We start from the raw sequence: 26,575 nt of genomic DNA, 5'->3' as shown, positions 1-26,575 counted from the left end.
ATAACCAGATACAAGTGCACATTACTAGTAGGGTGGGTCCTAGTGCCACACTAGGACCCGCCCCTAGAGAAATCCACCTCCAATCAGCTAAAATCCTCAGGGAAAGGAACCTAGAAACTTAATCCAGATCAAGCCGGCCAACGACAAACATGTGAAATGCTTCATGCAGAATATCAGGAGTCTGAAGAACAAGCTCAGTGCTCTGATTGACATACTTATAAGTGCGGCTTACGACTTTGTTATTCTTATTGCAACCTGGTTTCGTGACGACATGTACATATCACCTTTAACCACCAACATCGGTTATCAGTCTATTCTGCGAAAAGGAAAGATAGGAAAGGAGGTGGAGTCTAAATCTGCCAAAGGCAACAGCTCCCTCTTATCAAATCTTGGGCATACACTAGTAGCGATTTTGAGGCTGTTCTCGGCTGCTATCTAGTCGATGGACTACAGTTGCTAACATGTGTAGTTTTCTTACCCCAACCCATTGCAGATCAATGCATTACTAATTTTTCTGCTTGGCTCCTGACCTCTATCAAGTGCAACCAGAAAGTAATAATTCTCGGAGACTTCAATCTGCCCCTGCCAGCTGCATCGAAGCTCCTTGAGCAGTTAATTTCAGATCTAATGAATCTCAATATCCATTGCATCTGTGTCCCTCCCCCTCTCGTGGAGAACCCACGTTACAGAGAATCTTTTCCAGCCATGGGAGTGTTGAAGCGGTAATCAGCTCTAATTCGGCATTTCCCTCCAACCCCAGGCCAATTGAAGCTTCTCTCATCCTCGTGTTATAACCAACCAAACCAATCGAACTCGACTGAAAAAATCAGAAAGGCTGTCTATGATCCAAAATACCTAAAAATTGAAACAGCAAGGGATCTCTTTAGGCTCTACCCCTGGCGAACTCTCAGTGAAATCGATATAGAGGAAGCTGCGTTTTGGCTTCAGAGATTCATTGCTAGAATGGCCAGGTTAAAAATATGCGTCATCTGCCCATACTCGAAGCCGTGGTGGTCCAGCATCTTTATGTACCATTTTAAAGAAAAACACCGACTACATGCCCAATTCAAGAGATCATCCACAGAAAGATCATACTCAGCGTACTGAATAGCCAGAAGCAGTTTCTACAAATCAAAGCAGGCTATTAACTCGTTCATGGAGAAGAGGATAGCGTGTGGCCAGCGATCCTAGTCGGCCAATCATGTAACTCGGTTCGTCAAAACAGACAGTGCAGCTGCGAACTTCCACTGGAACAGTGCCCACTACGACATATCTAACTCACTAACGTGACGCTTGCCGAAGAGGAGCTAATCTAAGCCATTAATGCCCTGTCCAATAAGAAAACAATGGGAAGTGACTCTATTCCCAACTTTTGCCTTAAAGTAGTCTCCTACTTCACCAGCGATGAGCTGACGAAGTTGTTTAACAGAATTTTACAACACGGAGTCGTTCCAAACGCTTGGTTAAATTATAGTCATCCCAGTTCCAAAGGTGCAAAATCCGATCTCAACTGCTGACTTTTTCAATTTCTCCTCCCCTTTTCGTAAGTGCTTGGAGAAATGCATGTTTAAAGTGGTTACCAATCAGAGCCTTTCCCAGAGACCTCAGCATACACATTTCGCACTCTCACAAAGATCACCGATAACATTCACATAGGCTCTGAATTTGAAAACCCTTCAAGCCTGGGAACAAAGCTATGTTATTCATGCTGTTTTTCTGGATCTGAAAGCGGCATTCTATACAATGCAATATAAGCTCAGTATAATCTATTAGCACTTTCTACGTATTTTATATATTTGCTGTGTACCCACGTAGTATTTTATCTACTAAATGTAATGTGTCCAGTTAATTGTTAGATTCCTCTGGTTGCCTGTAGCAGGAATCGTGTCCTACATTTCTATGAATAAAGAATTTTATTATTATCTGCAGGGATAGACATAATCTGGACCGTTCAGAGATGTGTCTAGACGTAACAGAGGTCCCAACGTGTGGCAGTTCAACACGCCCCAGATCATTACCGATCGTCCATCTGCCCGAACAGTTCCTTGTTGACATGATGGGTGCATAGCTTCGTGCGTTTTCCGCCCGATACGCACCCCCCGTCCGCTCGAAATAACTGGAAACGGGACTCATCAGACCAGGACCGCTACAGATCCACTACGCCATCCGAAACCGATCCACAGTGACGAACCTCCTTGCGACCATACGTACTATATTGTTCGCTTTTGAACGGCACAAAGAATTCGCAATCACGTACCTGGATATCGAAGCTGCCTTTGATGCCATCAACAAGTCCTATCTGGCTTGTTATTTATAGCCATCATCGTATCTCTTGTCTGTAACAATGGGAAAATCATCACGTATGCAGACGATATAAAATCCTAACGCCTATTGCTTCCAACAATCACCTTGAGGTTATAGCGTGTATCAATAATATTCTCATCAACATCGCCTCTTACCTCAAACAGTATGGACTCTCAAAAAACAAAACTGTTTTTTCCCAAACCTACCTCTAAAATAATAGCTCCAACACTCGATGGAAGTGTAATATATGCCACTCCTACTTTCGTATTTACTATCAGAGTTATTGACTATGTCAGTAACTCTGACAGTAAATACGTCCTAGCTGTGTTCGTGGACTTCGAAGGAGCTTTGGATACCGTCTAGTATCAAAGCATCCTTCATTCATTAAGGAAAATGCATTGTCCTGGAAATTTATATAGTGTAATAGTTATTTAAGTTCTAGGCAAGTTATTATACAGTCATAGCATCTGTCATACAAGAAGTTTGTGACTAGCAGATTCCCACAGGCTTCAGAACTGGGTCCCCTATTCTGGAACTTAGTGCTGAATCGGTGGCTTCAATTAAGAGCAGCTAGTTGTCGCAAAATTGCCTTCGCAGATGATTTAGCATTAGGTGTGCCTAATGCTAAATCATCAATCACAAGTTTCCTAGTCTTTTTTTTTTTTATGTAAACCCCAAACACGAGAGGTATTAAAACCTATAGTACTTAGTACCGTGCTTGGGTTGGAGATTGAGAAGATGAAAGAAGATATTTATTGACATTAGACTTGACCTTCTGTAGACTGTAATTTTCAGGAAATACATAATTATGAAGGAAGGTTGTTCCAGAAAATAGCAATTGAATAAATAAATGAGGAAGATGTGAAATTGGACAGTAAATGGATGTTGGCTGGTTGCGGCACGTGTTCAGACTGTTTTGAAAGAGAGAGCGGGAATTATAGAAGCCAATTCAGAAGAACAGTGCCCATGGAAGTATCTGTAGAAGAGGCATGCAGCAGAAACAGTACGTCTATGAGACAGCGAGTGGAGAGACTCTGTTAGAGATGAATCATTAATTAACCTAACTGCCCTCTTCTGAATGGAATCAAGAAGCCTGAGAGAGGTTTTTGGGGCACCACCCCAGATGTGGGAACAATATTCCATGGCAGAGCGGATTTGCGATTTATACAGAGTGAGCAGCTGTTTGGAAGAAAAGTAAAGCTGAGAGCGAAAGAAAAAACCAAGTTTTTTAGATGCAGAGTCTAGGAAACTTGTTGAGGACAAGGCTGAAGTGGTTGTTCAGAGCTTGGTATCATGGGCCGGTTAAAATAAACTAGTAATTAAGACTGCTATGATGGTAGTGAAAGGTAGTTTGGACATTAATCGCCTTCCAAATGTGATTTTATATGGTAGTCAGGTATCTTTTGTAAGCAGACTACGTATCTTGGTGTATAGCTAGATTATAGAATAACTATTATTCCGCGTTTAAATTATTTGATTAGTAAAGTAAAGAATTTTAGTGCAGCCATAATTAGAGTGTCTAGTTCTGAATGGGGCCGCGTAGACCGGTTTTGAATCTTTATTATAAAGTTGTGTTTATACCTCCAGACTAGGATCAAACTCATCTTTTTCAAGAACAATGCAGCAACGAGACTGTTGTTCTATCTAGCATTATCTTTAATGGGTATGAAGCGTCTTAGAACTCATGTTACTCAGATAAATGTAAAATGCAAATTTCGATTGTTACAAAAGTAAATCAAATTCTCGGGAATATTGCGCATAACACTATTCAAACTTGCTGAAATCAAATCTTGGTAAGCCTTATTCATTACTACGAGTGTACGGAAATAGGTGTACGTACAGTCTTACCGTCAGGAAAATTAACTGAAGGTCACTCCCCGCTTCTTATGTACAGTCTGTTTAAGGAGTGGGGGAGGGGATAAAATTGAATATAAAATTTCTATTTTATACAAAGATTGAAATGGTACAAGAATAGCTTCTATACATTTATCTCATTACCTTTGTATAAAATAAAAGTAACAAAATCATCCCTAAAGTGGACTAAGTAACCTTGAGTTCATTCTCGTGGCGAATGAATAAATAAGCAGCCTACAAATAGGAAAGGCATGAAAGTGTGCATTCTATACTGGGTTCGAAATTATTAATCAGTGCACCTGTTGTTCAGTCTGCGTCCAAACGGTAGCACAGTGGTTAGGACATCATTGGTCGCAAACCTGTGGAAAAAGGCCTGAATTCGAATCCCATTTCGTGGGCAAGATATTTTCACGTTGTGCCTGAGTTAGTCTGTCTCAGGAAAAATCTACCTGACTGTTTTTCATCTCATAAAGCAAGAAACCTGGTCACAGAATACAAACTAAAGGCACTATATATTGACACCTCATGGTCTTGTATAGCAGCTATGAAAAGATTAAAAGAATGCAGTCGGTAGAAGTAGATCTGGTGTGCAGAACCGAGCGATTCAAATTTCACCGAATAAATGATATGCCGTGAAAAAATTTCCACAGTATCATGCAGTCACTTTTATTAGAGAGAGAGAGAGAGAGAGAGAGAGAGAGAGAGAGAGAGAGAGAGAGAGAGAGAGAGAGAGAGAGAGAGAGACCGGCACTGAGTGTAATCGACCCTGTGGTTTATTTTTGGCACAATTATATTTGCTACGATAGTTAATTTTCGTTAGTGCTTCGTTCGAGTAATATTTTGACTGGAGAAATCACAATGTTCTATTCAGAGATAACAGGCTCAGATTATGACCTATAAATTTCAGATATGTTTTGTATTTTTAAGATGGATGTTTCAAAATTACAAAACCAACCGAGTATCGGGTGTCAATGCAACTTTTGTTAAAAAATATAGAACAAGATGATCTACCAAAAAATGAGCGTCTTAATGACAGGAACAACATAATTCACTTAATTTCCTGCTGAGGTTTTGTTTGTTAGGAGCATTAGCAACTAAGGCCATATTGCTCTAGGGATATGCGATGGTCATTCCATGACCTTTCCGCATCCTTCGTATTTGGTGGTCACGGGCTCGAATCCCGGTCTAATCAAGAAGCGTGTGGTACGCACTGCTGTTCCTGCCCACCTGGCTACGGAGGCGCCACCCTGCTGAGGTAAAAAATATGTTGAAAACGAAATAATATTTCCCCTCTAAGGAATATTGGTTAATATATCAAGTTACCTTGGTCCGTTCAAAGAATTCTATCTGCTTACACGAAGAAATATTTCAGAAAAGAGTAAATCTTTTTTTTTTTTTGCAACACGGCAATTATCTTTTCTATTCGTGTTCCACAACAGAATCATTTTGGCTTTAAGAAACACCAAATAAATTTAAACATCTTCTTTGAGTTCCAATTTTTTTTTCATACATTATATGAATGAGTTAATTTTCTCTAATGGCCAAAAAGAATTACACCACGTTTACAAGATCTTTACCGTCTCGTCCCAATGGATAAACAAGCTTACTGATAAACCTACTCGCTTACCGTGGTGAGTACATCTTAAACGTCTTTCCGCAGATTTTCAGTATCATTCAGCGTCAGAATGAACTACAGTATAAATAATTTAAATAAGAGACAATACTGCAAGAGAAAGAAGGTTGAAATCTAATTTTTGCACGGAAACTAATATTATTTTTGCAAACAGTGTGAGGATTATTTAAGTTAGGTAACGAAGGCCGTGATGGGCCTAAATACTTTTCTTTTTCCTGTGAGGAAAAAATTTACACCTTACGCTTTCACCCCCAGGCTTTATTAGAGAGAATTCCTGGGTCATGTTTTAATAAATGGGCTTTAAGTAACGAGCTCAAGGCAACTTAACTGAAATTCTTACAATAAACTGTGCGCTGGTTTCCAAAGTGGAGGAGCTGCGAGGACCTTTTTTAACTGGCTATTTGAATGATTTTTTTTCTATAGGCGGTGAGGTTGCAACAGGTTGGCAAGGACCGCCTAATACACAAATAAAAAAAAAAAAAAAAAAAGGCGTTTTGGCGAATAGCCTATTACACTTCTGTGTGTGCAAAAAAGAAAGAAAGAAAAAAAAAAAACAACTTTTATCTGCTTTTTTGATTGTTCAGCTATAGTAATACGTCAACAGTAACGTTAGGTCAGAAATGACTACACAGCTAAAAGAAAGAAAGCCTAATGGGAAAACCTAGTAAATACAGAAGGAAATACTAACCCCTGGGGAGTGGTGTATCGGGTCACCACAAACAAACTCCCCAGAGGGGAAGTCGTAACGGCAACCTAGACAGCTCAGGGAACCTATAACAGAACATGGAAATCCTCTATAGACAATATCTTGGACCATATCTTCCTTCCTGCAACCGAGCCTCAAACCTAGGAACACAGAAAACTATGCGAGGATAATAACTCATACACAATCACAGGTGTGAAACTGCTTTCTCACCAGTGGAGCTCAGCATGGCGGCAGCGAGGATAAACAAATAGAAATACCCCCTTGTACAGATCAAATTGAGCCCCAGATGCTCAAGATGGTGGCAGAACCTATACCGAAAACCATATTGGGACTCCTCAACCGATGTCTCTCTGTGGGCTACTTCCCGGCCTCGTGGAAAACGGCACGAATAAAACTCATCTTAAAAAATCCGACCAAATGGTTAGACCCAAATTTCTCTACCAAAGAATCGAGAACCACTTCCAAGAATCAAACTTCATGTCGCCTAATCAATATGGCTTTAGCAAGGGGCACTCGGCTGTAGAGGCTCTGGAAAATATTATTGAAACAGCTAAAAACTGAACACTAATATTGATTGACTTCGCAGGAGCCTTTGATTCTCTCTGATGGCTTGCTGTTCTGGCCAGGCTCCGGAAGGCTCATATCACAGCAGACTTATATCGATGCCTCAAATCCTATCTTGAAAACAGGCGAATCACTGTTAACACTCCATAAGCCTCTGTGTCTAGGCCTGTCAACAGGGGCTACCCTCAGGGTTCTGTCCTTGGGCCGCTCTTGTGGAACCTGGTCCTTGACGAGTTCCTTAATTTGGATATTCCAAATGTTAAAACCCAGGCATATGCGGATGACCTGGTTCTGATGCTGCAGGCTGAGAGCCGAGCACGACTGGAGACTATAGCAAACCGGGCCACTATCGACTTGCAAAATTGGGCTAGCGCAAATTTCCTTACTATCTCCTCAGATAAAACAAGTTCAATACTTCTCAAAAGATTCCTTATCCCTAGAAGACCTCCGCAGATTAAGATAAATGGGAAACCCATAAAGTTGCTAACAGAAATAAAATACCTCGGAGTGATATTTGACAGAAACCTTAGCTTCAGGCCACATCTCTGCTACCTGAGAACAAAAATAAGAAGATATGCGAGCCTACTGGCCAGAGTCACTAAGAAAGACTGGGGCCTGAAAAAGAGGGCCCTTGGTGTCCTCCATAAGGCATTCTTTATCTGCAGCTGGGGCCTGGTACACAAAGACGGTGTGTCATCTCCAGTTTTTTCTTGTTGAAAAAACGGGAGATGACACATCGATCGATATTATTCATAACGACAAGAGCTTGCTGCACTGTGAGCACCCACGCGCTCTAGGTCCTGGCGGAAAGCCTTCCCCTGGGCGAAAGTTTGCGTGCTGGCGGTTGCTGTACCAACATTCCAAAGGAAAAATAGTCTCCCATATAGGATTCACCACAGACCCAGCAAACTCCAAAACCATGGAGAACAGACGGATTTTACAACACATGAAATCACTATGGCAAAATTGCTAGAACCCTATTAACAAAGGCTCCATTACTAAGAAGTTTATACCGGATGTCGGACAAGTTTATCCACTCTTCCCAGCTTGGTTTTCGCCCGGACTCCAAACCACCTACCTATTTACCGGACATGGCTCATTTAGAAAGAGGCTATATGACTTTGGAATCTCAGCTACTCTGCGGTGCTCCTGTGGGCAGGAGTCGTCCTGGGAGCACCTGGTCTACGAGCGTGACCACTACGAGGACCTCAGATGTCAACTTTACACCAAGATTCACTTGCTTCTTCGAAACCAGGAGGACATCGTTCTGCAAGAGGAAGAGACCTACAAAGCCTTCACACGTTTTGCGCAAAATCTGTTCACAAGACAACGGACCCTCTCCTCCCCTCCCGTTGTGGAGGTATCCCAAAAGTTCACAAATCCATGAATAGGACAATATCAATCACGAGACAACAGTCATCCCTCAATGGCGTAGAGTAATGGAAACAACTAAGACTGTGACTCAACTCGTCAACGACACCACAGAAGATCAAAGGAACCTCATCTTGCCCTGTTGGGCACCTGGACTAAAGAAAATCCAAGGTGGTCATATAACTCAACATACACTGTTTCTCTCTTGGACGGTGCTTTCTTTCCCCTCCTGTGGGGGAGGGGGCTTTCCCCCACTCCCTTTCCCCAAATCTCTTCCCTCTGGTAGAGCACGGGCCTGCTCCACTGCAATCGGGGGCCATTCTCTCTATCGGCCCCTTACTTCCTTTTCTTTCCTCCAGTCTTCAGTCTCCCCACCCACTTTACTGTTGACTTTCACAGCGTTTTCAGGCCTACGCGTTCAAATTTAATTACATCAAAATTTCCTGCCTGACCCATTTAGGCATATAGAAAATATTATTTCAAAGTATAGCCCCTCGCAAGCTTCTAAATTATTCTAAAAAATACTAATAACTAACCGCGAGCAGCACTTTTTTTATTTTTAGGTTATAACACCCGGTCGGCCTCCCCGTGGAGGTATGGTAACGTCGGGTCCCATTAGGGGCCCGGCGGCTAACATGGATGAACAAGGGCACAAGACGCTACATATCACATGACCCATATACTTTTAAATCCCTGGCTTGTCCAATACATACGCGGAGATGGGAGAAATCCCAGGAGCTGTTAGACCCAAATATACCTATAACATGCGGAAGGCAGTATTGTTCTGAGGTGTAAGAAATATGTAACAGAATAAATATTCTGAAGATCTGCTTCTGAAAACGATTAATTCAAATTCCTGAAGTTCAAGTCATATTGAAAGAAACAGCAAACGTGCATACAAGCCATCTGAGCTGTCAGCCAGTAAATAGATTAATTAATCTCCTCTGTCTCTTGAAATAAAATTAAGCCTCGCTTCGCAGAGGCGAGAAAAAACATTACGCGGCAGTACCTCCGATGAAACACGTTGAGTCTTCCACTGAAAGCTGTTCCACTGTTGAAATGATGAGCCGCTAAGCTTACATTTCACCATACAGCAAAGAAATAGAAACGAAATACGCGAAAGGCACAGGAAGACTAGCAGAAGATGATCACTCGGGTCCGAAAAATCATCTCTGGAAAGATCAAAAGTCAAGCATCCCTGGAGACAGGAACGAAGATTAACGTAGATGTATGCAGATGTCGCCAACGTGTAACCCCACAAATTTCGTAATAATCGAAGCGTATGTCCAATAAAGATAGTGTCCACTTGAACTTTTGCCAAACGGTTATATCGGAAAGCATTCCATTTACATGTATTTTAAGAGACAAGGAAGACCAAACACGTAAAACATCCGATACGCAATCCGGGAGTTGAAATGCAGTAAAGGTCACTATCTGACCTCGCGATAAATCTTCAAGGTTACTCAACTACCTGTCAATCATTCCGAATGTGAAGTACCTTGATATGCTAAACTACAAAGAATGGCCACTATATAAGCCCGTCGGAGAGCATCGTAAGTCAGCTGTTGTCTTCAACGCTCTAGTTACGATGTTCGTCTTCCTACTTTGTGTAGTGGCCTTGGCAGGTAAGTCAAATCGTTACTGATTATGGAAAAACTTTTTAAATGAAATCTTCTCAGTCTATGATTATCGTGAAATATAACTGTTTAAAAGGGATATTCTTAGTTGTTCAGATATCTTTACTCTTTTCTCTAAGGTAACATTGCTCCCAGCTGTGTTAAAAGTTAACTTAGATTCGTGGGTATTTGGTAAAAGAATAGTCGTAAGATGTTCAGGTAATGTTGGTTGGTTGAAAAACAGTCTTAATTGACCCAATCATGACTTGAAAAGAGATAACTGCCAATTAAAACACTGTTATGATTATTAGCTTTCTTTAACAGTTCCAATTTTCGGAATTTCTGCCAGTCCTTTGGTAACATGCACTACCCTCTTGATGATCACAATTTATATACGGGAAGATATCAAGAGGAGCAGTGAATGTGATTGGCAAAAATTCCAGAACGTGAAGCTATTAACAAAGGTAATAATCGCGGTGTATTAACTGGTAGTTAGCAAAGTTTTAATTGAATTTGATCGTTCGCGGTATACGAAAAACAACATGCATAAGACGCTTTAACTGAAAAATAATCTTTATTTTACACCGTTTTGATTACGCATTTATATTAAAGCATTACCATAATTTAAGATTTTTATTTCATTCGCCGTATTTGTAAACTCTTATTGGAACTAAAGGTGTTACAAAAACTTAATCTTGTGTTCTAATACGTATTCTTTCTTTCAATCACCCTATTACCAAAGTAAGCTGCATTTTGTCTTCGATTACTGTAATACTAGCAATGTCTTTTAGTGGGAATGCAACGGGCTGTTCGGCAAATATCCTTTCTCGTTTCATTTTGAAGCGAATATCTAATATTCATGAATGAATAACAACTGTGTTTAAACGTGTCTATACTATAGAGTAAAAGACATCAATCGGTGTATGCCAAGGTTTAGAATAAATTGTAATATAGGAGTTCGGATGAGCTTCGACAGACCATCTTCGAAATTTATGAATGAACTACGGGAATAAATTAGGCACGTTAAGCTAATTATTGTACAGCTTTTTTCTAAAGAATAATTACTAAATCAATACGAATTAATCAGCTTGCAAAATATTTCCCATACTGAAATTAATTCGCAACAGGTAACCCATTAATCTTTTTCGTGTTAAAGAATAGAAAGTAATATAAAATGAGGACAAACGTCCTCATTTTATCCATTCTTAAATATACGCCAATCGTCACTGAAATGTGAACTCCCTCTGTTGCTGTGAATAATGAGGGCTGCATTGCCTACTATGACTAATTAGCATAATCGCGGGTGTCCTATTCACTGATATAGGCACACATAAATGTTGGACAATGAAGATCACTTCAAGGAGCGAAACAAAAGGAGGGTCTGTGCTAACTAGAAAATGGGCCGTACTATGCAGCCGACATCGTTGAGAACACTCGAAAGAGTGTGTCCCTTGATCTCTCTCTCTCTTTGTCTCAGTACTCCGCCTTCAACTCAACTGACCATTGATGAAATGAAGAAAAGGGCTATGTAAGGAAGAAATCCACTGTCATACATGAAAGGCCGTAACCTGGCGGAGTGGAGTTCATATCACGATCAAGACAGTGGGGTCAGGGAAGGGTGAAAATATTACTGTCGTGGACTTATTTAAATAGTTGAAATGAATTTATCAATTAAAGATTACAATAAGCTATCGTGTTTCTCTTCTTACATTAATTTTTTTTTCTTTTTTTATTTCAGCTGGCATTTCTGGAACTGGTAAGTGCTTTTTTTTTTCAATGTAATATTCACTGCAACTTATGAACTTTCACTAATTCCTGTCGGTCTATGTCTCTTGAATGCAACACTAGCTTCATAATATAATTAAAATTCGCATTACGCCCTTGATATATTATTCTTGTGTTAATATAATTCTGAATATAGTAACTGAAAAAGCGCATTTTTAAGTTAAACAAGAATTAAATTTTATTGCTATCGTGAATCTTGAAATGCATAACAATAGTTTGCAAAAAGAAGAGTTCGCTGGCGAAATACTCAAAGTTTAAAGATACTGCTAGATCTAGTGGAAATAAACCTGATTAAAAAAGAAAATACAAACATATCTTCATTGTACTGAAAATATCGCAGTACTTCAAACTGCATCGAAAATATCAACAGAAAATATTTGTTGCTCGTGAATACCATTAACAATAAATTGCGCTAACATTAAATCTATCCTTTTCCAAAATGATGAAACTAAATATTTTTTTAATGCAGGTTTTACTCATGACCGGCAGTACGTTTACAAGTACTACGGTTATGTTCAAGTCGGATTTCCTGGACTCAAACCCCAATACTCAGTGGTAGCTTTTGAAAGCGATGTCATCCTTCAGCCTCAACAAGATGGTTGGATCTTCAAGGTAGGTTACACCTAAGTGATATCTCATAGGGCTAGAAACAGATTTTATTCAATTCTTAAATGATCAGCGTCCTGTATTTAACAGTTGCGTAAAAAGATTTTATATAATAACTCATTATTTTCATCCATAAGGCTAAATGTCTGTCTTTGCAGCTGGATAATGTCAAATTCGGTAAAGAAAATGATATTATTGAGGGCATTGAAGAATACGACTTTGACCTGAAGGATCATTTCGAACAGGAGCACCTCACCAAACCCTTCAAGGTTCACTTTGAAAACGGTCTGGTAAGTAACCATAAAGATAATAAAGACAAAATTAACTTGTTTATGTCTTCTTGTATTATCGATACAAGAATATAGTCAATAGTTATTGCATATTAACAATGATACGAGTTTATTATAAAGCTATACCACTGTCTACGAGAGAGGAGGATGTTGATCTATGATTAAATTGTAATTGGAAGCTATTTTTCCATATTAAACTTGGCTTCTATCGTTGACAAAGAATTTCTTTGAATTTCAGGTAAAGAAGTATCAGGTGTCCAAGGATGAGCCAGAATGGTCAGTCAACCTGAAGCGAGGACTTTTGACCTTCTTCCAACTAAACTTGGATCAAGTTAATCCTGTCCACGACCGTAAGGAAAACTACCTCCGCAAACCCGACCCTGAAACCGACTACTACAAAGTTATGGAGGTAAGTCCGATGTTTCTTTTCCCGTCACTGATAAAATTGAAACATAATTTCAGATATAGAAACATACTAGAATATAGTGATGAATACATAAAATTATTCTAGAAAAAACACAAAGGTTTAGGCCTAATAAATAATGCCACTGATCACTTATTGCATGTAATTTTATACGTTAACTCCAGGATCCCTTTTCTCCCATCTATGATTAATTACTTTACTTAATATTAAATGCAGAAGCCTTTACCATTTCAGTATGCAATAAAGAATACTGTGAAATGTTTCGTTTCATGCTTAATATTAAACAGTGACAGTTACTAAAGGAAACTCCTCTAAAATTAAACCAAAATTATTCGCCTCGTTTCCATTTCCTAAATTTGTTATTTTACTAATTGCAGGACGGCATCGGTGGAGAGTGTGAGACGGAATATGTGATCACAAGCGAACCAAATGAACTGACTCCATACTACAACAACGTCTTAAATGTAACAAAGAGTCGCAACTACAAGAACTGTGTCCACAGACCTTACTGGGCAATCTCCAACACATATGGCGATGACTGCACCGAATGCGAATCTGATGAATCAGTAAGTAATACTTATTCTGGTCTCTTACACTGGTGCATTAAACAGGGTTCAGCTAAGTAATTACTATTAACGCTAATATGACAAATTATTAACGATGTCTCTTCCTGTTTTGTTCCCCTCTGCAGACTCCTCTTCATTCCAACGCCATCTATCACTACGACCTCCGAGGTGATCGTAACAACTATGTGATCGAGTTCGCTTACACCGAAGCCGATTCCGTGCTTGATCCTTACGGCCCTGAAGGACAGGAAATCCAGATCCACTTGAAGTAAGTATAAACAGTGAAGGTAAAATAAATACTGGATTGCCAAGTTGCATTCATTTGGAATACGGAATGGTTCTCTCGTTTCTTAGAGGCTACTTTTGCAATTTTGGACCACAACTAATATGGTGGGATGCCGTATACACTTTTTAGCCTCTTAAACAGTGATACGTACTTAATTTTTGCCTAGACTGAAAGTTATTCGCTTAGTTTTGAGCGTAATTGCGGGCAACATGTTCAGACAAATAATGCCAGTGTCCAGGGCATTACTGTTTAAAAATTTTCTGCTGGACATCCTGGTCTAGGGCTCGCAAATTTATAGTTGCGAAGGATTACTGAAGGATTTCAAAGTTATCACGAGTATAATTTGAAATTAAAATAATTATAACTTCAATCAGATTAAAATATGTAAAATGCCCAGTAAAATTTCTGGTCAGCTTAGATTTAGTACATTAGCCAACTTTGGCCTAATTCTCTTCTACAAATAAATTCCTGTAATTTATAAATAACTTTGTTGCTAGAAAGTTTCATCAAAATTCATTCCATGTTATATTCGTTCGTTTCCTTCACAATTACCGTAATAAAAGTTTAACTTGTCTGTTTCTGTACATATTAATAGCATTAGTACGGTAACATTAGGCTTCTCTTTCTAAAAAATATTCCCCCTCCATTTTTAGCCGTACTCTTGAACTTGTTGAAGAACGTCCTGCCCAATATGAATACCGAATGGTAGAAAATACCGAAACCTACACTTCCCTCATGTTCCAGGTGGATGATGATAGGGAACCCGGTAGACAGGAGGACTTGATGAAGCCCCACTATCTGTACAATCTCTATGGATATTCCGCTTCCATTAACGAGGTTTGTCTCTTATTCTGTTTATAACAGATATCTTTTAAGATAATTCCTAGTCGCCAGCAGATTAATATTTCTTAAAGAAGTCATTACTTTTTAATAACAAGACAGCATTAAGATGCGTTTTTGTGCTAATGAAGAAATCTTACCGGTTTCAGATCAAGAGTAAATTTGAGGAACTCGTGAGTTTGGATGCTACAGAGAAATCTTCACCTGTCGAAACTTTGAAGCAAGAAAAACCAGCCAGGAAGTTTTTGGCACTGGTAAAAGCACTGTCTTCTCTCCCATTCCATGAACTTGAGGAGGCGTATAGAACCCTTGCTCACTATCCTGAAGAACGTGCGAGCGACAGAGAACAAACATACCGGTAAGGTCAAAGTTTCTGTTTTATCTTATGTCACTAATATATTTTTACATATACAGTACACAAACTACGATATTTAAATAATTCAACAAATTCAATATACCGGGTTTTTATTCCGATTATTTTATTAATGTTCGCGAACTGTTGCTTGCTCCTACAATGTATAAGAAAATAAAATAATTAACTTCTGATTATATCCTTTTCAGACAACTATTCTTTGATGCTCTCAGTGTAACTGGAACCAACCCTGCAGTTCTACTCGTTAAGGAACTCATTGAATCGAAACGTGTATACGAATATGAAGCTAAATATTTGATCCAGAAAATAGTTATGCACATCAAGGAGCCTTCCGAACCTCTTCTCGATGTGTTCTACGTAAGTGTGGGGAATACTTTCCAATAAGCTTCAATTTTAGACGATATTTTTTATAGTTCAGAAAATTGCGGTATTATCAATTCTTACTTTAATTACATTATATTATAGCGTCTTTGTGATAACCCCAGCGTCAAGGAAGATGAGGAACTGCACAAGACCTGCTACCTTGCCTTCAGTAACTTGGTTTATCATTCTTGCGTGAAATACGAAGACGACGACGTTGAACATGAATACCCAGAGGAGAGCCGTTGCACACCAAAGATCGCATCCAAATATTTCTCAGTAAGTAAAAGAACGTAAACTGTATTTCCTTAGTAGTGATTTATTCGTGTGTGTGTGTGTGTGTGTGTGTGTCAAAGAATAATTCTTCACTGATTTTAAATGGTTATTTTAAAAACTTGCATAATTTTATGTTTAGTATTTGCCCCATCAGAAGGAAATGGAAAGGAGCAAACATATCATCAAAACGCACATTCGAGTTGCTGGCAACTTCGGTCTGAAGGAATCACTTCATTATTTAAAACCTTACCTTACCGAAGAGGAAGAAGAGTACCCAACTGACATCAAAGTTACCGCCATTTGGGCACTTCACCGTGTCGCGGACAACTATCCTGAGGAGGTGAGTACATTGTGAACTTAGTAAATAAATATAATCCTCATAATGATAATAACAGATAAAAACAAATTAGAGAAGGTGCTGATATTACCTTCCTTATTTCGAATAAAATAAGGGATATTCTTCGACCTACTAAGTTATTATTCAATGTTTTCCAACAAACAGGTGTTGCGCTATTTGGTTCCCATCTACTATGACACCACAGAGGACCACGAAGTGAGAATTGCTGCCTTCTCTGTCATCATGTCTACAGAACCCGAACGTTACGAGCTGGAGACCATTGCCCGTTCTTTGGATGATGAGCCCGATCAGCAAGTGGCTGCCTACGTTTACAGCACCTTCTATTACCTGGCTAACTCTACTCATCCCTGTCACAAGGAAATGTAAGTCATTCTTAAACAAAGAACTAATTACGTCAAAAGTAGTCAATAGTTCCAAATGTTAGTAATTACAAGTAAGACTATATATCACTATTTCTCCGCTATAATCTAGCTGATTTTTATTACTCTCCTGTTAATTATAAAAACAGTTTACAATCTTGTGTACTTATTTCTGATTATCCATAATTTTTAATTTAGCTCCAACCGTCTCAGTGACATGTCCTACATCCTGGAGGAGTACTACGATGATTGGATGGACATGGATTCCAGCGACTCTACCAACTACTACAGCACTGGATACGACGGTAAGTAGCCCAGCCAATCACCAAAAATAATGTAACTACCATTAAAGAATTGATTTTTTTATCAATAGAACTAAATTTAAGTATCTAATGAAAAAAACCTCATTTTCTTCTCTCTACAAGTATTCAAATATTTTTGAATGACTTCGTTACAGATGACTTCGAATATGGTGGATATACTCAGTTCTCCTACATCGCCAGTAACAACAGCTATATACCTCGTGCCGCCCAGTTGAAGCTAAATGACTACATCTTTGGCCAGTCTTACGATACTTTGACTATCGGATACCACGCAGTGGGTCTTGAGAAACTCCTCGATCAGGTGTTTGGACCAGAAGGATTCATCTATAAGAAATCTATGTCTGGTCCATACCATCGCCAGTCACCTCGTGATCTTCACACGGCCGAGAAGGAATTGAAAGAGATCAATGAGAAGGTAAGGAAGTTGATCAATTAGAGAACAAAGATATTCGCAATATGAAATGGGAAATTATGTTGAACCCGTTATTTGTGTACAATTGTAATGCGCACCAATTACAGATCTTCGAAATAAGCCCTACTTCCAAGGATATGTTCCAGAAATTTCAAATATTTATTTAAAAGTTTATAAGAATGGCTGCATTAAATCCCTCATTGCGTTAATTTAACATTTTGAGATGTTTCTTAATAAATAAATTTTATGCTAATTTAGAAAAATTAGAAAAAATGGTACTGTAGAAGGTTAGAAACTAACGTGCCCTAATGTCAGGAGAAATGCAGTACATAAAACTTTAGTTATGGGATGTTTAATTTTAAGTCAATTGCATTAATTATTTTACATTGAGTGACATTGAGAGTTTTGTTTATTTTCTAACAGATAAATCTCGATATCAGAGACTACGAACCAATCGAAGGAAATGTATTTGTTAAAGTTATGGGACACCAAGTTATTCTCTTCCAGTTTGATGAATCGACCATTGAAAGTCTCACCAGTGGAGGTACTTGAATTTAACATTAACTCTCAGTTGAAGATTTGAAGCAGCTCAGTTGTGCATTTTACAATGAGAATGAATCAGAAATATTAACATAACTTAAGAGTTTACGACGTAAATTCATTTTAACATATGAAATCATAAACTTGAATTTATTCATAAAACGTTTCTTGTAAATTCTAATTTATGATATTTAATATCATATAGAATATGATAATAAATGTTTTTTTTTTTTTTTTATTAGCAATTGGTGTAAACTGTAACAGACAGACAATCATTTAAATGCAGTACTTTGGTACGAAATATTCGTTGTTCATCACACTAACTTTCAATCCACCCTTTTTTTGCAGCACTCTTCGATGCACCTAAATATAAATCCAAGTGGAGCGAATTTTTACAGGACGACTTCAAGCATTTTACTATTGCAAGTGAAAGGCTCTACGTCTTCCCTAACGAATTTGGTTTCCCCGTAGTGTCAGAGGTGAAAGTTCCCGTCTACATTCATTACAAGAACAAGGATATGAAAGCTGACATTTCTTCCGGAGATTTCAAGGTTAAAGTTGACGGCCACTTGATGTAAGTGGGGCCAAATAGCAGAGCTTGTTTTATATGTTCAATTACTGATAATTCTTAAATGTTGGATGCTAAATTTCATAATATTTTAATACAAAATACGTACTAGTAATATCAGAATATATTTTCTTTGTTATTAGAGTGGAGAAGGAAGTTTTCAGGACCTTTAAAGTGGTTGTTCCACAGGAAGAGTCTCTTGTTGGAGCAGGAGTGTACCATCAATCCATCCTCTCCTTACCCGTGGAAGCTGAGGTTAAGGTTGATCTCTCCCAACCTAAGATATCCGTAAAGATCGTCCCAGATGTTCCCCACGACATATACCACCATCACACTGAAGCTTTCACTTACATCACATCTTACGACAACAAAGCACCAGTTCCATGGGAGGAAAGTCAGAAGTACCTGACACTTCACAAGGAAGAAGAACTGGAAGAGGTAACTAAGATATAATATTAACGCACTCTTTCCAAATCTATATTATACTAAAATTTGAAAAATCAAGATATAATTTGAAAAGAAACATTTTCAACTGGATAATGGCAGTTTCTATAAATAAACGGATTTTCATTCGACATTTTTATGTGCGATATGCCTCTGTTGAAGCTACAGTTCTTGTTTTCCCTTACAGGATGAAGACGAATACTTCCACGACCTTCTCGGACTTGGGTTCGATGTCAAAACTCAGTACACTGATATTTGGAACGATGATGGCTCCTGGTGGAGCTTCTTCCAGGAGAATGATCTCCGTCAACAGTTGTACTATTTCATGATCAACCCCTACTACCATCCATACAGCGTTGATGTTGCATTGACACGTCCCAACCGTGACAACACCGAAGAGGTATGAGTCGTTTATTATTTTTTTTCAATTGCATAATAGTTGCTAAAACTGGGTCTTATGAATCACCTTTGTTTCACAGGTGGAATTCGCCCTGCAGTACGAATATAAGGATGTTAATGAGCAATATACCCATTCTCGTGGATCTAAATTTACTGAGGACGAATACAAAAGAGACTCCAAGGTTTGGGCTAATGAGAAAGATTCTAAATCATATACTTCCAAATTCTGGAAGCAAGAGGAGGATGACGAAAACGATATTAGCGCACCATCCGATAAGAAATTCTCTGCACATGTGCTGAAGGGAAAAGTTATTGGCCGTGGACAACGAGAAAGGATGATGGAAGGACACGTTGCTTATCTTTACAGTGAGGACGAACTGCACCATAAATTCGATGTTCACTACAAGAGAACTCCTTTCTATTCTTCTGAACGAGAAGGCTACAAGGTAATATTTCAGATAATCATTTTGCAATATTATTCACTTATCGTTTTCTTATTGTTATAATGAGTTGATTTGATATTTGTTGTTTAAAATAAGCATAAGCAACACAGGCCACGAGGTGTAACTGCATTTTACAAGCTGAAATATCGGGATAAAACTAATCTTCACCACATTTAGAAGTTTAATCATGCATTGGTAGCGACTTCCTCATTAATTACAAGGAAGAATATCTACATTAAGGTTAATCAGGTATTCATTTATAATTTAGAAGAGCAATATCACGCTAATAGGTATTCGCCTATCAATTTCCTGTAACCACATTTTCTTCTCTGAATCTAATAAATATTTTTCAAATCATGCCTATTTCCTGTGCAACATTAAAATTATGATCATAAAAAAGGCCTTCCTAAGAAATAATTGTCTTCAATAACTGTTTCTGTCTATCGATAAATCGTCTAAAGTCTAAGAGCGGTATCATAAATTAACAAATAAATGCATAAAAGCGAGACGAAGCAATTTTCGTAATATATAGTTTCCATATAATATATATGGAAATTATATATAATATATAATTTCCATATATAGTGCGGTTATTCCAGTTTAAGCTTAGTACATAGCCGATTCGTTAAACATTTAGCTTAATTTCATGTATATTTTCAATTACAGGTTCGTGCAACTGCCAACTTCAAGTACCCAGACTACGACTACCAGAAACTCTATGAACTGGACACCAAGAACATGGAGCACAAGGTGGATGCCGATATTAAAATCCGCTTCGGAATTGAGGGCAGTGAAAACAGAAAGGCGAGTGGTCAATTCAAAATACAACTTTAGTGAAATTAATACACATAAAGATACATTATATATATTTATAATAAAATGAAGGAAAATAATCATCAGTAATCCTTTATTATTTAGATCCTCATCCAAGGAACTTTCGAAAGGACGGAGGAACAGGAAGAACTTGAGAGCGAACGTCAAAAACCCGTGACTCTTGAGGACTTCAACCACTACGCCTACTACTATCAAAAATGTAAGGAAGACCGCAAGGAAGATGACCTCTACTACAGTCCATACTGTCTGGAATACTTGAAGGCAGTCACACAACTTCACCAGTACACCTTCGATATTCAGTATGAAAACGTAAGTAAATGAAATGTAACTTCACTTGCACTTTCCATGTTTACATAAACTGTTTGAATTAGTAGCAAAATTCATACCATTCATATCATAAAGGTAATTACATTTTTTATTTGTTTCCAAACTAAGCTAAACTATGCGTGGATCGAGCCTACTTATTGAAATACGGAAACATTTCTCGCTCTTTACACAACAAGTGTTCTAAACGTTACTGAAATAATTTACCTTTTTTAATATTTTAGATTCCATTGGTTGTGAAGAACTACACCCAGAAAGCGAGCGAACTCTTGAAATACTATCTTTTCCCGTACATGGACAACAACGTTTTCGACACCGAGGTTTCCGGAAACAAAATCCGTATCGAAGCCAACTTCTCTGCACAGGATCCCATTGCAGATATCCGTGTCTACAAACCCTACGAAACGACCTACTACACTCACGTGCCCGTTTTGGACTGGCAACCAATCACCACTACTCCCATGTTCGACTATTCTATACTGGATGAACTGGTTCCTTTCTACGAAAACGGTAAGTACCAACAGAAGTTTAAATTGGATCGACAACAACCAAATACAAAGTCTCGTTTGCCCCACCTTAATATCACAGCATTTAGTGAAACCTCTGAAAATTCAGCGCCCTATTGGAATATATATAAACGAATAAATAAACATAAAGAAACAAATGGGAGAATGTTCTCTGAATTTTGCAATTTAAAATAATGCATTTATCATTAAATGTTTGAGAGCCTTCAAAATGCTTATTCATTCGAGAACTGAAAACTAAGTAAAATTTCTTATGCAAGCATCATGAATTAGAATCAAATATTTAATGGGAAAAGTACACTAATTGCAAACGTTCAGTAATGCTTGCTTGGCTAAGAGCGCAAAATTAGTTCACAGGAATAATTTTTATCACGATAACAAAAATAATAATTTCCACAGAATAATGTAAGAAAGAAACAAGCTTATAAAGTGCTTCTCTTTTCAGCTGATTGTTCTGTGGAGCATGACACCGTCAATACATTCGATAATGTCACCTACACTCTGCCTAACATTCAGTGCAGCAAGGTCATCGCTAAGGACTGTTCTCCTCTTGAACAATTCACCGTTGTAGGAAAGAAGATATCCCACCCTCAATACGAAAAGGTAAGTTGCAATATCCTTTTAAGAGACCCTTTTATATATATATATATATATATATATATATATATATAGATGTGATTAACAACCTGCTGTAGTTTTACGGATTACTTTTTGAGAACGATTTTTATCTTATTTGCTGGTGTAGGCTGTCAAGGTATTCCTTGGAGAGACAAAGGTTGAAATCCTTCCTGTCCGAGAAGAATCTGGCCTTATCGTCAGGGTAAACGGCCAGAGGGTGCCAGTCACGGAAAGGGACACCTACTACCACGATGATCCAGAAGATGGTCAGAATAAGGAAGTTTTCAGTGTTGACTACAACGGCCTCTATTACACAATAGATTCTGACATGTACGGAGTTACCGTTTACTACGACGGAAAAGTCATCATCGTTAAGGTAAGTTAAAGATCATAAACTGTACTTAAAATCGTTTTATTTACTTTAAACTTTTAATAAAAGGTGCTTCACGAACATTAAACAACGGATCCTGTTAACAATAGGTGTCATCATACTACCAAGGCAAAATGTGCGGTTTATGTGGAAACTATGACGGTCAGACGGAAGATGAGTTTGAAGGCCCACAGCAATGCATTTACGACGATCCTGAAGATTTCGCTTACAGCTACGCAATCCCCGAAGAAGGCTGCGATGTCCCACGCCACGGAAGCGGAAGACAGTGCCAGTTTCAGAAACACCAGAAATATCAGAATCAGTACCCTTATCAGCAAAAACAACAGCGACGAGGTAAGCAACAGTGATCAATCAACTGTACCGATACTCTTTAGCTCTTGACAATTTCCAAATACATTACGTTCTATGGCAATATTTAATTTAATAAATTAAATGTTTTGATTAATGCAACAACATGGTAACAACGTGTGGCTTCGGCATATAGTGTATTCTAAGGCTGCTTTTATCTATTTGTGGTTTGGAAAAAATCTTCAGCGTGTGCCAGGCTAATCTGACTTTCTGGAAAAGGCCTCAATTAGAATTCAATGCCAGACGTACTGTGATAAATTAAAATTATAAACATTCTTTCGGTATAAGTGATATTTCTTTCTATGTAATGTTTTCAATTGACGATAACAAACGGTGTACTTTTATTTATTGTTTCTTTTCTTTGTAGGTGGCTACGAAGGAGGCTGCACTCAACTCCGTAATCGTCGCGTCTTCGTCTCTCAGAACCGTATGAAATATGTCTGCTTTTCCATATATCCCCTTCCCACGTGCTCTCCCTCCTGCGAAGAGACCCGTCGTGTCACCAAGACTGTGCCCTTCCACTGCCTTCCCACCACCGACAGCACTGCCAACTACTTGAAGAAGGAGAGCACCTACCGCGTCTTGGATGAGATTAAGAGGAAGTCAGAGGATCACTACGCGGAAGTGGAGTATCCTGAAAACTGCCGCCGTCCTCGATATTGAATTTCATGCACTAGGTTTACGACTCTCTTTCTCTCATGTTATGTGTGACCTCTAATTTCTGTTCATTTTTACCGCTTCTAATGCGTTAGTTTGTTGTTCGCTTGTGATTGCCTTGTACAGAATTCCGTGCCGCTCTCCAATAAATTTTCTTCTTTTCCCTTTAAACAGTGATCTCGTGTCATTATTCAAGCTTACAGTTGAATGCCTCAACAGTGAATTTAAAAACAGAACCACAACAGTTTATGAAATGATTGCATAATCAGATTCACATAAAAATGTTAAGCTACATTTCATGTTCAAGAGAAATATCAAATTTAAAAATACGTATATTGAATTAAAATTTGCTAAATAAATACAGATAAACTTCATCCACGTGTTTCTGTCGGTAATTCGGAAGTTACCAGAACCAACTAATATTTCAGGTTGTTAGCAGCTCTATTCGTTTTGAAATCAGCGAACAGGACAATTTATTTTCTAACCTACACATCTTTTAGATATTTGTCGTGTAATTTATTCACATCTGTTTCAACAATAACAACAACATCTTTCAGTGGTTTAACCAGCCTGCCAGAACTCAAAATCGAAAAAGACGTGTAGTTGAAGTAAGTTCAAACAGATTTGAATAGATTACAACACTCATTGGTTGCAATGGATCCAAATTAATTTCGAGGATTTAGGCAAGACCTAAAATGGCAACTGAAATCATGGGGTGCTTTGTGCGTCATTTCTATAAATTTTACACACTTTATACATGGCCAAATGTGTTCTAAGGATGGATTCGTCTTAGAGCATAAGTTTGAAATCAGTGAGAAAGCCTGATCTGGATACTTCTGCTTCTGTTCTTTCATTGAGGCGATTTAGCAACAAAGGAGACTTTTCTATTAGCAAAATACATCCCCCAGATTCATTGGTAGTGTGTTGCCTTTTTCTCTAATGGAACAACATCGCAATCATCTTTAGTTTTCCTTATAACTATTTCCCAAGTATGAATGGAAGAGGCTGAAATGAACTCGAGAAAAACAGAAGCCTCAACAAACAAAATGAGTATTATACCACGAGGGTTGTTGAAAAAGTAGTCGTGAAAACGAACGAGCTTTATAACCTCAAATACTTGTTACGATATTATTTTAATAATATTATTGTTGATGAATGTCAGTTACTGGCTTTCATCAGCAATATACAGACGTTTGTCTTTGAACTATGTTCCAGTAAGAGTTCCTTGATTATGCCTCGTTGCAGTAGTGCTGAGATGTTGTAGTTTTTGCACTACTTTAAACTTGCCTCTGAGACACCTCTCCGCAATTTTACTGCCAAACCCTGAAATTATATTTGAAGGCTCTTGCTAGTATCATTGAAACCATTCTCTTCCTGTGTATATTTAACAAGAATAACCCTACCTATGGGTTTCTATGCACTCCTGTCTAATGTATAAGCTTTATATTGTAATAAAATTTTAGTTTTAACCATAAACTCATTAGCCCGATAGAATCTAATAAATGACAAAGGCAGCCAACCTTATTAATTTTTCAAAAAAATGTCAAGCAGTCACTTTCATAATAAACGATTTTATTTTTATTTTAAAGCCTTTTCCTTGAAGGAATCAGTTTTCAGTTACTTTTTTTTTTAACTAGAATTTACATTTTTTTTTTTTTTTTGTCAGCGTTGATAAATATTCTCTCTGTATTATAACATTAAACCCAGAAAGAAATTGTTACTATACAAGGACAAATTGAAATTATATGAAGCTAGGAAGGCTTTCGTATGTTTCGTTTCAAGCAGGTTTTAAACTGCCTAGTTAACGATCCTAATGCTCATAGCAGAATAAATTTCTTGGTATTGCACTAGTTTCAGACAAGTAGCATCTCCAGGAAGTTTAGCTCCATTTATCTGAAAGATAAGACACTGCTATTAACAGCGTGTTTAATTTTCGGATGTAATACTCAAAACCAGTAGCCAGAAGAAACATGAACTTATAGAAAGAACCAGACATTAAATGGCTGTCTGACATTAAAACAGATTGAAGAGGCAAACTCCATCAGTTCCATATGGTCTCTAGTAACAAAATAGATGCACGATGTGAACTGCCACCAAGCTTTAGTGTTACTGCTCACCGCAAACAAACTTTGCCGTCACAACGAATTGTCATGGTACCACACAGGGAGGAGAGGGACCACCCGTGCCTCAACTTCTAAATAAATGGCAGATTTTTGTTATATTAACCATTTCTTAGAAAGTAGTGCAATATCACGGCAAAATCCTTGCTATGCTGTGAGAATAAATACCCTTGTACTGTATTTTGCAATGATCTTTATTCTCGTTGACCTCCTAATGTTTTGAACAGTAGGAGTTTAAATCCTGTTGGCCACGAAAAACATTAAGCTAACTGACGATGGCATAGATTTTGCTTCTCATGACACTAAAATTTAATTTTTTTCTTCTACTGTTGGTCACTTTGCACCAAATTCACAACTTTCAAATAGATAAAGAGATTATTAACCTCCCTGTTGCCATTATGGAGAGGTTCCATTCCTCAATCCCTTGCCCATTATTCGGAGGATTTTGTAGAATTATTATAACAGACCCTGGCTGGGGATAGTGATAATTGGAGGTTCCACCGAATACAGAGACACATCTCCACACATTCTCTCTTAGATAAATAATTATTAAAGAAAATTGATATTTTCGAAATTCTCCTATTTAACACAACCGTACATATCTTAACAGCAAAAAGTGCTTAACCATACTGATTGAAATAAAACAATTACTTCAGTCACTTAGTAAAAACAATTCTCAATCGATTCATTCCATGTGGACATCCATCCATCTTCTTGGAATCTGCAATAAAATATACATTCAACATTTGATAGGTCAGGTTAAATTCGCATAAAGAGAAAATTTAATCGGATGGCTCAGAATAGAAATTTGAGGTGTTATAGCCAACCTGATTTACGTTCCTGAGCTTAAACTGGTATACCCTAGGTTTTATGTACTAATAGGGGAAAGGGATGTTCGTTATATCGAAAGTTTTTCTTTTAAAACCATTTGTATTTTACATTATTTAAACAGTCGATTGTTCCTTGAGGTTGTCACAGACATTCTCTCAGATATGCCAGACAAGCTGTTCTTGCTACCTGGGAGTCTAAAACGCTGATGGAACTGATATTCGGGTGACA

At 38.0% G+C, this 26,575-nt stretch overlaps 1 protein-coding gene across 1 annotated transcript; it reads left to right on the top strand.

Moving 5' to 3' along the window:
* The first annotated feature begins 9,985 nt into the window (after positions 1 to 9,985).
* LOC150077374 (vitellogenin-6-like) lies at positions 9,986 to 23,567 on the top strand. Its single transcript, XM_090386014.1, has 27 exons — positions 9,986 to 10,057; positions 11,787 to 11,804; positions 12,303 to 12,445; positions 12,598 to 12,729; positions 12,968 to 13,138; positions 13,531 to 13,719; positions 13,845 to 13,987; positions 14,659 to 14,842; positions 14,995 to 15,203; positions 15,407 to 15,575; positions 15,684 to 15,857; positions 15,994 to 16,194; positions 16,357 to 16,574; positions 16,770 to 16,876; positions 17,029 to 17,309; positions 17,730 to 17,850; positions 18,195 to 18,420; positions 18,558 to 18,852; positions 19,046 to 19,258; positions 19,338 to 19,703; positions 20,367 to 20,504; positions 20,619 to 20,843; positions 21,083 to 21,368; positions 21,828 to 21,985; positions 22,128 to 22,376; positions 22,481 to 22,724; positions 23,107 to 23,567. Exons 1-27 carry the CDS (start codon positions 10,021 to 10,023, stop codon positions 23,400 to 23,402), a joined length of 5,193 nt encoding a protein of 1,730 aa, XP_090242140.1. The 5' UTR covers positions 9,986 to 10,020; the 3' UTR covers positions 23,403 to 23,567.
* Positions 23,568 to 26,575: the final 3,008 nt, after the last annotated feature.

This window comes from Mastigoproctus giganteus, chromosome 12 (genome assembly GCF_048544385.1).
Source record: "Mastigoproctus giganteus isolate SK-2022 chromosome 12, ASM4854438v1, whole genome shotgun sequence".
Taxonomy (NCBI): domain Eukaryota; kingdom Metazoa; phylum Arthropoda; class Arachnida; order Uropygi; family Thelyphonidae; genus Mastigoproctus; species Mastigoproctus giganteus.
Note: the sequence above shows the minus strand (reverse complement) of the source record. Positions and strands in the feature narration are given on the sequence as shown.